The 13,553-nt window shown below is 42.8% G+C and overlaps 1 protein-coding gene across 2 annotated transcripts in view; it reads right to left on the bottom strand.

Moving 5' to 3' along the window:
* The window catches only part of GLRA1 (glycine receptor alpha 1), a gene marked incomplete at both ends in the record, with an annotated part of 36,480 nt that extends 26,359 nt beyond the window's left edge, over window positions 1-10,121 (bottom strand). For both annotated transcript variants that reach the window (XM_079542297.1, XM_079542298.1), the window contains one exon: window positions 10,066-10,121. In XM_079542297.1, coding sequence (XP_079398423.1) covers window positions 10,066-10,121 — 56 coding nt within the window. The remainder of the gene's footprint in view (window positions 1-10,065) is intronic.
* Window positions 10,122-13,553: the final 3,432 nt, after the last annotated feature.

The following is a 13,553-nucleotide window of genomic DNA, read 5'->3' as shown; positions in this document are numbered from 1 at the left end:
TGTGCAATAGGAGCATGGGACAGGACAGAAAGATATTAGTGTGCAGCGAGGCTGGTAAGATATGGAATATGAGAAGATGTTTCACCCTGAAAAAGAAGTGGGCAGTGAGCTATGCAGTGATCTGCTTGGTTATTATTTATTTAATATCATTTTTCACAGAGGAAAGAGAAAGGCAGAAAAGGGAAAGGAAGCTTGTGAAATATTGCTCTCTGTCCTGGGTGGTTGTACTCGGTTGCTGTGAGCTGTTTAGACTAATTCCAGCTCTTGCACCAGAAGTAGCTGCATTGCAGTAGCCGCAGGATACAATCAGTTAAAGTTTTGTGAGTGTTTTGGGATCCTCTGGGTTAAAGGTCCCACACGCTGCTTTACCATTTGTCTCTGTAGCTGTAGAGGAGCAGAGGAGCTGGGAGTCGCTTTTCCACAGCCTTCAGCAAATTAACCCTTGATGATCATTCCCAGCCAAGGGAATCTGCGACAACTTCAGTGGAGCCAGAGAATCTTTGTCAGACTGCAGCATTCATACGTCTACGTATTCCACTGCTCCTTTCCTGCAGCCCATGGCTCCTACCCCATATGGCAAAACATCCTGTCTGGAGCTATAAAGCATCCCAATTACTCTGATTAACTCTATGGAAAGACACCAGCGCTTGGAACAATTGCTGACACTGCCTGGACAGAGCAATAATAATAAAAAATAATAAATGACTATGCAACCAGCTAGGGGGCAAAAGAAATCTGTGCTGTATATAGTTGAGATGGAAAGAGCTCAGTGAGTACGAATGTTTGCATGGTAGCAGTGTTCAGTTGCATGCAAGATCCCTGCTCTTCAAGGGCTGCTGTTCTAAGTCTCTCGCACTGTCACAGTTCCTTCTGCATGTCACAGAACCTCTGCCCCTTCACCTTTGCAGCACTGCTCTCCCTGCTCTCCCATGGCATCCAGATGTGCCACAGGCAGCTATCAGGGAAGGTTCTTTCAGCCTTTGATTTCATTCGTTTATTACAGATTAAGCTTTCAGTGGCTAGTATTTCAAACTAAGCCTGTTTTCTTCTTTATACTGCTTCATGGAGGTTGGGGTGGGTTTTTTGTCTTTGTTCTTGTGTTTTTTTTTCCCTTCTCCCTCAAGGAGAACATTAAACTCATCCTTTTGAAATCAGAGCCATTCTCTCTGGTGATGTTCTCAACTAAAATCTCCTCCAGAAGACAGCGCATCACTTAAAGCATAAGTACTGACTTTCTGGAAATATATAAACCCAAACCATTGAGACAGAGTTGGAAACATACCTCATAGAGAGTGGAGGATCACAAGTCAGTGCTCAGATTTTAACAATGTGAAATAAATCCAGCAAACACCAGCACTGAATTTTACATGTGCGTATACTGAAGGGTTTAAAAAAAGACTTTTAATTGCAGTTTCATAGAAAAACAAAGGAAAAAAGACCCTGTGAAGACAAAAGCATGTGTCTATCCTCATACACACCTGAATATTCCCTTTAAAGTCAAGGGGACTAGTCAAATGTATAAAGCTATGTATAAACCACCTTCCTGAATGTGGTGAATAAAGAAGAGAAACGTCTCCACAAGAAAAGATTTCACATTCCAGGTGGTAATACGCTCTTTGTTGACGCGTTCTTGATTTAACGTGAGGATGGAGAGCTGCAGTGGGAACCTCTATTGACGTCAGAAGGTTTTAGATCACAGACCAGACAAGTGTCAGAGAATTACGAGAAGTCACGGATGCTCTTCTATCTATAGCTCTGCAGTTGCGCTATCAGCCGCGTTTCCATCAGTTCAAATCCTTTGCTACGGCAGCCTGTTAAAAATTAGTTGTAGTTTAAGGATTTATGCTGCTTGTTGTGAGCGAGTGAGAATGTTGCAAGCGCCTTTTTCATTTATAATAAATTGGAGGTGGTATGAATAGAAGCCTTTTAAAAAAGATTTAACATCCAGTGCTGAGTTTCGGGGGGGGGTTTATTTTCTGAAACTTCATTACAGATCCTTCGCTGGAGAAACCTGAGCTTACATGCGACCTACCTACAAAACTGTGGTCCCTGCAGTACAGCTCGTGTTCTCTGATGTACGTATCTTATATTGTGTAAGGGAAGAGGACTTATTTTGTATCTTTCTGATAAAACAGTTTGTTGTTTTGTCCAGAAGCGTTGTAGGCGTAGTGTGGTTTGGTTGGCGTATCTTTGGGGATGCATGCACAAGGCAAATGCCCCGCCTTATAAGGGCAGCAAGAGATACAGTTTTCTGCTGCGCCATCTTTGATTTCTGGTGTAATTTATTGGCTTATTAATGATCAAGAATGAAATGTGACTTCTGGACCAAATGGCTAAGCTCTGGGACCCCAGCCCAGGTGGGCTCTTCTTCCTTCCTGTCCACTCTCTGACTGGGTTCTTCAGCTCCCTGACCAAAAAACCCCGTGGTTTCAGTCCTGACAATGCTGCAGGGTCCATATTGGTGCAGTAGAGCAAGCCATGTTTGATGGAGTTTGTACTTTGTCAGCAGCTGGTTTCTAAACACACAGCCCTGTGTCATGCTGTGATGGACGGGGCTGGAAGCTGGAGGACACTTGTGGTTCACAGCTGTGAGGGGCAACAAAAGGGGTGGGATGCGTGCATTTTAATTTGTACATCAGATCTTGGGAGGTTTGTTGCAGGAACATGATCTCTTTGTGTTTGGGGTATGCCAGGAGTGGTTGCCTGGCTCAGCAGAATTTCTATAGGAGAAAAGAAGTGGGAGTCAACAGGGAGACAAGATTGCAAGGATAACCCATGACAAGTCACTTTGTCGTCTACACTCTTTCTTTGCAATTCTTACAAGATAAGAGAAAGCTGCCTCACCTTAGAATTCAGAGCATCTTACTTTCCTGCTCCCAGCTGTACTAATGTGTGTGTTGCATAGATCTTACTATGATGGCTAGACTTCTACCCATCTTACATAGGTGTTCTTGGCACCAATAGGGACATTTAGCACTAAGAATTGTTTTAAACACTGCTGATAGCAGCTGACCCTTATATGCTTTCAGGTTTATGCCTCCTCAGTAAGAGGGAGAAGGAGGTGCTTGGGCTCCTTGGGGCTTTACGCAAAGCATCTTTTTACCCATATCGTGCAAAATGAAAAAAACAAACAAAACTTCCAATGAAATTGAGTAGAGAGGATAACTGATGGATTCTATTGGATTTCCTGCCCTATTTCTGGCTCACTGAATTCGCTGCTGAAACAGAGGTGTGTGATAGCGGTCCGATCCACCATTGATCTCAGCTGTTACGCATTGATTTGTGTGTTTGTTTGCTTCAGCCCTGCCTGGGCTGGGGGATAGGATCCGCATTCTGGCTTGCGTGGTCGGAGGGCAGGCGTGTTGGGAGCTGCTGTGGGCGTTCAGCTGAAGGCAGCACATGCGATGATTGATTGCACTGCAAGCCCTGCTGTTCTGTGCATGCGACACTCCTTGTCTTGGCAACCTCTTAGTGGCTTTCCCCCCCTTTTTGCCCACCCTACAATGAGGCACTGATAAAAACAAAAGAGTTCCTTGACTGTCTGCTAAGGCATTTGTTTTCCTTTTTTTTTTTTTTTTTTCTTCCATTAGTGAGCTGTGAGCCAGGGTGGAAAGATGGTAAAAGGAGAAATCAAAAGGAAAGCAGGTGCAGAACACTTTTGTTTTCCCCCTCCCTCTCAAAATCGTGGGGTTTGTTAAATTAAGATTTCTCCTGTTTTTCTCAGCTAGAACTTAAATCCAACAGAGATGTATTTACAGAATGCCAACTGTGTCTATGTAGCAGCCAGATGTGGTGCAGTCCCCAAATCAGCAGCTTACCATGGTGCATTATATGGATGAAATAATTGTCTGCATAATGGGGTGTGCTCAGCACGCGTAAATGATGGGTGCATCTGTCTCCATCTATTTCTGTTCTCTGCGAGATTTTTCTGTGCTTAGGCCCTACTGAGAGGCACAAAAGCTCCTTTTCTCCCCTTCGTTTTTAGAGCATTGGCTTCCTGAAGTATCTATAGAGGTTTAGTAGCAGCTGGGAGGTGTATATCTAATCTGTAGCACTACTGAGATCAAAGCATGCAGACCTCCAAGACCAGATCAGCTACAGCAAATTGGCAGATTCCCAAGAGGTTATGGGAGCTGTATTATTCTGTATCCTGTAGTCATCATAGTTAAGAGATACTGATGTAAATTTTCCCCCTCTGGGGAAATGCCCTCTGTTATTTGGCTTTGCAAATGCAAAAGTAAACTGTTTGGATAATTTGGGGAAAGGAAGAGGAAAGAGAGGACAGGTAAATTCATTTTTGCTGCTTTGCAGGAAAATTGACCTGTTGAGTAAGCAATATTTAAGGTTGAGCGTAATGGAGAAGTTGCTCTTTTCTGAGCTGTGCAAGTAGGTTAGAAGGCAGCAGCCAGACAGCATGGTGATGAAGCTCATGGCTGCTAATGATTCTTCCTGTTCCTTGCATCAGAGCACATCTCACTGCTTTCTCTGTGCTCCATTTATCCCAGGACTACTGATGTTAGCAGCTTTCTGTCTTCCTCCAAAATGAGGTTCTCAAAAGCATTTGAATTTTGTTGGTTTTTTTTTGTCAGGTCTGGTGAATCAAAACATGGTGGGGAGGATATGCAGAAACTATTATTCTTTTTGCTAGTGTGTCTTATGTCAGAACAGAATCAACCATTTTTCTCTGAAGGTAGTGTGGAGTGTGCAAGTGTAACCATACTCTTTGTAAGAATGGAAATCATTCTGCCTTTGCTGATGGGCACAAAGGTCAATAGAAAGTATGCAAGACAATAGCCAAACCAAAAAGGTAATTTACTGGAAATAGAGATGCCCTGATATAATGTGCCACAACAACAAGAAATGATACAGACAAAATAAGCTGGTAGTTCCTTTTGATTTCTATCTATCTTAATGCTAGTCACTCCAGCATTCTCAGAGAAAATCCAGAGTTAAAAGAAAATGAGCAAGTGAAACTCTGTGGATGGACTCTGGTCATTTGACGTACTTAGATGTTGTGATTTTAAAGCATGATTTATTTCTTAAAACCTTTTCTGTTTCATCAGTAACTAAATAGCAGTTATATTCATTAGGTGGTCTGACATCGTGTTCTTAATACTGAAATTTGGAGAGCCCTTTTCACCTGTATTGTTAGAATAAAAAGAAAACAGACTTCTTTGCTGGTTTTCTATCACAGATGATTGTTGGTCAGTGTTGGGATAATGAAGTAATTTAATTCTGGACACTGATTGAAATCCTAATTCAGATGCTGGAATCCTTTTCTGCTCAGGTTGTCTTCTAAGGGTCTGTTGGCTAATGAGATTCATCTCACTCACGTGCTGAGATGAGCGTGCTGCTGCTTACAAGTGCTTTCCTTTCTGCCTTGAGTCACTTGGTAGGTAGCAGGAAGGAGTTAGCCTTTAGTCTCTGCTAGCAAATCTGAGACACTTGAAACCGAGTCAAAGGCCCTTTACTGACTTGCTCTATATAAGCAAGGTTTCTCCAACACCTCTTGAGAGGAGTAAGAGGAAGGCCAAAATCACATGCCCGAAGCTTTGTTCTTAAAGGATTCTTTGTAGAAAGTTTGTATGATGGAACGCCCCAATGTGTACTATTCCCTTTGCATATAACTCTCTTTCCAGAAGCAGCTCCCATGATGTATTTGAAGAGTAAATATGTATTCTGCTATTGAGACTCTGTGCAGACTAGTGCAGTGTTCATCAGGAGTAGGAGTGGACAGCTGGTCCACATAATCTGAATTCTGCACAGCACCAGTGCCCCAGAGTTGTAGATATTTTGTTGATGCATGCAAGACAGCAGCTTTTTTGGCGATGTGTTTGTTAATCCCCTTGCTTATCTACTATTCTGCTGCTCATTGCATCCACTGTAAAAGCAGAAAGCTTCTGTTCTCACATGGAGCCTTTCTTTTGCGCTGAGAGTAGCTCTTGGGTTCTTTAAGCCAGCTGTTTAGATGGCTGCAAGTTAGAAAGTGTTTTATATATTTTAATTCGTCTTACCTAAATTGTGAGTGAATTGTTATGAATGGACGGAAGTGTGCACAAAATCCCTGTAGAAGACAGAGTCCCGAATATTCTGCATCTGCTGTGAGATGACAGCAAATTTATCTTCTTTTGTTGGATGATTCAAAAGGTCTTCTAGGTAGAATTGTCTACCTCATCATGCTTTCCAATCTTAAATCGGTAACTGTTTAAACAGGGTCTCTAATGGGGCTATCACAGGTTGCAGATCGAAGAAGCTAAAGAATATCCTTAGAGCTGCCTAGTCTAAGGCTCTGCGAAATCATTTTTATTTCATGGAGGAGCTACCAGCCTCAGAGCAGAGGCACAACAGGTCAAAGGCACAACAGGTCAAAAGCACAACTTCTAGGAGATTTTAGTGTAAGTAAACCACTCTTTATCTACTGACAATGTTTGTTACGTTGCTTAGCTTGCAGTTCTGTCAGTCTCTGGTTAATGTTTCGGTCACAGGTATTTCTGCAATGCTATCCAGCACTGCAGAGGTATAGCAGAAGGTTTGGAAAAGCATACATATTGCCCTTTTCGTTCCCCTGCCTTCCATTTTGTTGCATTTTCAAGGAGCTGAAATCGGCAGATCTAAAATTACCTATTTTACTTGAAAGTCTATTTTGTGAAAAGCAATTTTTTTTTTTCTTCTGAAGTTAAGAATAGCATCACAATAGTATCTTCTTATTATAAAAGCTGAAATTGAAGAGCTCTGTTACTGATCAGAGGGAGTAGGAAAAGCCTAGTAGTGGAATCCAATAGTGTCTGAGCCTCTGTATCACTCAGAGCAGTTGGCTTGAATCACTCCTGCTAGCTGATAAGTCCCTGTTCAGAAGGAGCTAACTCATTTTGGTTAGATGAAGGTCATGCTTCTGGTTCCTGACATGCAGAAGAGTGATTAAGATGAGAATGAGGCACAAACCACCTCAGAGCCTCGCAGAACAGTGTCCACTTGGGTAAAAAGCAAACCTTAGGCTCTCTTTTATCTCCCAATCCTCAGGCACTTGCAGCAGTGTTTCTGGATCACTACAGCCATTAGAAGGCTATCATAAAGCAAAAAGTCCAGGCAATATCATCATGGGGCATGGGCAGTGTTTTGCTCTACATGAAGGAATTCCCAACTGAACTGGGGTACAGAGATGTCGTGTACGTAGTTAGACTTTGGGAGAACCTCCAGAGATAGGAAGGCATATGGAAGAACCTGTGTAAATATTGTCCAATCCATTATTATTTTCAAGAAATAGTATTTTGTCTTCCAGAGGTGTGTAAGGAAGAATTGATAAAGCAGTCAGACTGTCAGAAGACCCGTTTCTCCTCCCACTCCAACCCAGCTTCCATCCCTATCTGTCTACCCAGGTTCTCAGTAAATGTCTTAGTCATAGCTAAGTGGCTGCAGCCTGGGAAGAAAGGTAGCAGAAGAAGAAACGCTCTCCATAAAGAAAGGCATGTTGGAATGAACTGCTGATGGCAAATTCTTCCTAAAACACCCTGGCTGTAGCAGAAACAAATATTACATTGGCAATACCATGATGTTTGTGTTCACACACCAGCTGCTACTCTTTCCCACGGGGTCTTGTTTTTTAAAAGGCTGGCAAAGGACACTTTTGTTAAGCTACAGATCTAGTCTTGCTTCTTGTATTGGCTCTGTTGCATTTTCCTTTGAGACTTTGGATTTTTCTTTCATTCCTTGTAGTGTATATATTACCATGGATTTTCCTTCCAGAATATTTTCAACAGGCTGTCAATGAAGTAGTACGCTCTGTAATTTCAAGCAATGTATACTTCTGTTATGGATTATTGGATTATCATTTTGTACGTGTGTTGTTGGTGGGTTTTTTTAACATTATGCATGACTGAGCGCTTGAGTAATTGGCATGCTAAGTTTATAAATGACTCTTAATGAATAAACTTTTCTTACTGAAGCTGAAATAGCAAAGTTATTCCCAGACTAGAAAGGCTGCTAGATTTTTGGCCTGCAATAAATGGAAGGCATAACATGAAGGGGGGTGGAGGGTGGGAAGAAAAGCGCTGTTGAGAGTCGATTTCAAGCAGGAATTGTTGAATCTGTTCTTGTTTGGAAAATGACTGCAGTACAGAGAATAATTTGGTGTCATGACTTCCTGCAATTAAACACTTTCGAATTTTCTTAAGTATTTATTTCAAGAATACTTGACTTGATATTGCATACCTTTGATATTCAAAGAGGGCTTCATCTTGCATACCTTTTATATGCAATATGTCATAATCAAATGTACACTATATGTATATAAGTGTGCATATATATTATTTATAACAGTGTAAACATTTACATTAGAACCTGAATGTACTGTTTTACCGAGATTTTGAATGTCTGAGACTTTAAGTGATGAGCTGAGAACCTGTAGGTCCTCAGATGTGTAGTGTGATGCATAACAGTGTGCATCATAAAACAGGATTGGCAAGACAAATGCGTACCAATTCATTTGTGCAGGCAGTTCAGGGAGATATGGCTTTAATATTACAGCCATAGGAAACTCAAGCCTGGAAATGCACTCTTTTTTTCTCTCCCCTTCCTCCCCCTTTTGTCTTCTAGCTTTTCTGAAGACCATTCCTGAGTACTTGTGCTATGTAACCTTGCTTTTCATCTCTGTTTCAATGTTGCATGTTAGTCAAGAGTTTCTATTGTACATCCATACACATCTTTTTATTTCACCCCACTGTGTTTTGTAGTGCTGCTTATGTGCTTATGACTAAATAACACAGGAAAGAATGGCTCTGAAATACTAAGTGTTGCACATTGCTTTTCAGATATTCCCAATAATGATAAGTGCTACGAGAAGGTTTAAGTGAATAGTAAGAAGGTATGAGTGAATATACCTTCAGCTATTTCCTGAACTTCTTTCTTGGTTTAACAGACAAATTTTGTTAAGACGTCCTGTCTTTGACTTCCTATGGAATTACAAGAGAAGTAGAGATATCCTGATTTTTGTGTTTGGAAACACTTTGGTGTTCTTAAAGAAAGGGAGTGCTAACTAGAAAGCTCTGTCCAGTGTCAGCAGGAATGTTAGTGTTGTTTATAAAATAAGAAGTATTACTCCAGTGATATGCATACAAATAATGTCTGTAAGATGAGACAATGAAAAAAAGTCAGAAATGTAGAAGCAAGAGTCGTGTAACTGAAATGAAATCTAAGACTGAATAGTTCAGATCATGAAAGGTGTTTTTTCTTTCAGTTGCATGTATCTGGCACTTATCACTTGCTATACAGCAGGCTGCACCATTCATGCAGATGGGAAGAGTTTTCTCCCTTACAGTATTTTCCCTTATCTGGCTAATAAAAGCACTGCAAGGAGAGTCAGAGTGGAAGCAATTCTTGAAGGGTAAAACGGCTCCTTCTGCTACCTTGCTCCTTAAGTGAGTAATGGAATGCATCTAAAACAAAGTCAAAATACAGCTACTCAGTGATAGATATAATTGCAAAAAAACCCTCCCATTGACCCCTCTTGCTTTTGATTAGATTCCACAAGTGAAGTGATCAAAAACAACATGAAAGAAAAACAAAGTTGAAGTTATTATTTCTTTGCTTTCAGTGAATGTAGGCAAGCTGGGGCAATAGGGTGGGTTCTGCTTGGAAGGAAAGCCCAATATCTCAAGATAACAGAGCTGAGGAGAGAAAGCATCCCATGGAACTCATCTGAACCTGCAATTTTAGAATGGGGAGGGGGTGAAGTGGGGATATTTACCCGGGCAAATTCAAGTGCAGCATTCCCATCCACCACTAGTTGTCACTTTGCAACCAGCCGGGGTTGGTGTTTTCAGCACTGCGGTTAGCGAGATTGCAGTGCTAATTAAACAGAGAAACTCTCAAAGCTACAGAAAGTCCCGAACCCGAGGAGGTAGTATAGCTAATCTCGGGGAACAGAGAGGAGGGGAAAAAGCAGCTCGAGAATGGCGTAACGCTTCTGTCTTAAGGCCGAGACCGTGCCGGGTCTGTGCCCCAGTCTCAAGATGGGCACGGAAGTCCAGCCCGGTGCGCACACACTCCTCCCGCAAAGCCGAGCCTTACCTGAAGAAAACGATCGTCTCCCACACGTAGACTCCGAGCGCGTTGACGTTGCACATTTTTCCAGCTCTCGCTGTGGTGTTTATTTTGTACTCCGCGAGGGGTGGGCCGGTGGGGTTGGCCAATAAAGTAGCCCGGCACTTGGGGAGAATTGGTGAGGGAAGCGAGCCACCCCTCCCGAGACGGGCTGAGCCGGGGGCAAGGCCGGGCGGCTCCCTCAGCACCCCGGACAGCAGCAGAGAGGGCGGCCACGCTCAGCACCGCGGACAGCGCTCGGCGGGAGCGCGGCTCAGCACCCTGGACAGCGGCGGTGATCGGCGCTCCGCGGCTGCCTGCGGATCTGCCGGCGGCTCCGCTCCGCTCCGGCGCTGCCTTGGCTTGGCTTGGCCCGCCTCTCCGCTGTGCCCCGCCACTGCAGTGCTGCTCGGGGCCGGAGGAACAGGCTTCCAGAACTGAGATCTCCCTTCAGCGGGATCCCGCTCCGGACATCAGGCTGGCGAGTGGGAGAGATGCAGGGGGTGTAGATTTGCCATCGGGATGGTGGGGTTGGATGGGGAGGGGGCGACCCTCAACAACCCCGGGCTTTAATCTCTGCTGCTTGCCAGGGTGTCTTCCTAATTACATCCAGAGGAATTTGTCAGTGTGAAGCTGTGCTGCAGTCCCGGTCGTGTCGCTTTCCTGCTCACCGTTTGGCTGCTGTTGATTCCAGCTTCCTGGGTTATTTTCCTCCCGAATAAGTTATTGCTGCTGTAGGGAAGATGTCCCATTGCTCAGGGCCAGAGTGGAGGGGAGTGAAGGGGAAGTTTCTTGGGAAGCACTCCCATTGCGTTCGGGAAGGAAGTGGCTCAGTGTCCTCCTAATGCATTTCATTTCCCCTCTGCCCTCTCTCCCCTTCTAGGGCTTGCCAGATCTTGGGAGTTTCTTGCTGCATTAATTTACTAAACTAAAAAAAAAAAAAAAAAAAAAAAAAAAAAAGGGGTGGTGGTGGAAAAGAGGCAAAGCAGAAAGGAGGGGGTAACTCAGCCTCTCCACCATCCAAAGGCCCTCCTCTTAGCTGTGCTCATTGGTTTCAGGGTTGAAAAAACTACTCTAGGATGTGGTTGGATAAACGCATGTTGTTCAGCAGAGGATGTTAACCTTTAAAGCGCTGATACGTTTTGTTTTATTTCCATTTTTTTAACTCAAATCACTGTCTTTTTAAGAAGTCTCTGAAATCATCTCCCTTGACATGGCAAGCGTAATGTGCCTTAAGTCTCCATCTCGTGGAAGATTTACTTGAGTTGCAGTTGCTATGTGTTGCTGTTGGCTTTTAAGGATCATCTCTGTTGTTTCTCTTCTTCCTGCTTTTTTTTTTTTTTTTTTTTTTTTTTTTGGTCTTTTTTGTCTTTTTTTCCTTCTCGCATGAGGTTTCTCAAAGAGGTTTGGCAAGCACCAGAGCCATCAAGGCTGGGGCAGGTAAGGAGCATTTAGCAGTTTCATATAAAAGCTCCGGTACCCTGGGCTCCTGCTGTGCTCTCAGGGTGCTGAGTGTGGTTGCTTGGGAGGGAGGAATGGGCTCCTCAGCCATAGTGTAAGTCAGCCACTCTGCTTTGCTTCTCATTAATTTCTGAATATTTAAATAAAAATGTAGCACTCCTACATCGCATAGGATACTTTTTTCCCTTCTGTTTTATCTCTTTGTAAGGGGATTTTTCTTCTTTAAGTCCTACTTTGTTGACTTGTCCTGTGCTTCGTAAAATTCCTTGTGGAAAAGAAAGAGTCACTTTTAACACTTTTTTAGCTGTTTTTCTTTATTTCCAATGTGTTCAAAGAATCTTTCCATCCTCGAGGTGGGGTGGGGATGTGTGAAATGGGCAGCTTGCTTCACCAGTACTGTAACCCCCAGGCTAGGAATTACCCAAGTCTTTCTCCTCACATTTGGTTTTATCACAAAGGACATTATTCAGTGCCAAAATTAACCTGCTGTTTTTGATCTCCAGTTGCTATTTGTTTCCAATTAGTATGTTTGTATAGCTGAACAGACAAAAATATCCCCTGGGTTGTCATTCAAAAGAAAGGGGGAAGAAATTAATATGCTTGGCTCCTATCTATTGAAGAGAAGGAGTTTAATCTGATTTACTCCAGCTACTGGGTCTCAGTGTCTACTTAGATTAATAACAAGCTCTGATTTCAGTCCATGGCTACTCCTGGGGATGTGGTTCTGTGCAGTTCTGTACAGAAGCGTTCTCCCTGCTGCTTGCTGGCTCCTTGCTGTACTTTCTTTACTGATATTTATCCCCATATGGGCAAAATTCTTGTCACTGTTCTTTTCCAGCCCCCGCTGTGTTGACAGTCCAGAGGAGGAGCTCCAAACAGGGAACACTAATAGGACCCACGGATTACAAGGGAAATCGTGTTTCCCTGTGTTTTCTATTGGAAAGCAGGACCAAGGGCAGAAGGCAAAAACATCTCTTGGCAGCTGTGCCTTAAATCTTGAGGCTAATCAGACCTTTGCTTCCCTTAGAAATCAGCTCTGTGAAAGATATGACCAGCTCGTGGGATTTCTCCTTTGGTTGCAAATATCATCTTTATAACAAAGGAATTCAGACTTGCCTTCTTTTCTCCCAACCACCTGCTCTCCTTGCACTGCCCTGGGTTAGGGAGTAGAGTGGCTATGCACAAGATTGAGAAAGCAGATGTCTGTGTGTGTAACACAACGATGCCTCACAGCTGTTCCTGCTGAAGGCAGCAAAACTCCTTTTTTTTTTTCTTTTTTTCTTTTCTTTTTTTTTTCTTTTTCCTTTTTTTTCCTTTTCCTTTTTTTTTTTTTTTTTCTTTTTTTCTTTTTTTCTTTTTTTCTTTTTTTTTTTCTTTTGTTTTGCCAGGGGAAGAATTTACCTGCTTTGCAGCCCTCTGTCCTGGTGATGTTAGTTGGCAGACTGGAGAGATTTGTTTAGGTCTGGGGACTCTTCTGCTGGTCCTTGAACATTCCTTGTTACTGAAGAGAAAGAAAAGAATTTGCTTTTTCTGATGTTTGGGGAAACTAAGGCAAAAAAAAAAAAAGTTACAACATGTTTTGAAGCATGTCTAGGCATTCGGACAATTTAGATCAGGTAAGAAAATCAAGAGATGTGAATATAAGAGATGTGAATTTTGTATGTCTTCTCATGGAGGCCCCATATGTACCTGCACTTCCCATATTACATGTTTTGCTGTTATCCAGAGTCTCTTCTGTTTTATTTTTAATTTATTTTTTTTATTTTGACTAATGTTTGCCTCTGCATTATATACTCTTCTACGTCCTCCTGGCGCCAAGGCAATTGTTACTTGCTTGTCTTGGTACAGTGCCCTGTATTTGCTACTTATGTATGTGGTTAGGGCTGGCTCCTGCTCCTTGGAGTTCCCATTCTCTGGCTTAATCCAGCTGATTCAAGAAACAGGCAACTGACCCCTGCTGAAACCCTTCTACGAGGATCCTCATGCTACTGGTTGGCAAGACATTTCTCCCTGCT

The sequence above is a fragment of the Tetrao urogallus genome, assembly GCF_951394365.1.
Source record: "Tetrao urogallus genome assembly, chromosome: 14".
NCBI lineage: Eukaryota > Metazoa > Chordata > Aves > Galliformes > Phasianidae > Tetrao > Tetrao urogallus.
The sequence above is the reverse complement of the archived record's forward strand: the minus strand, read 5'-3'. Positions and strand labels throughout refer to the sequence as shown.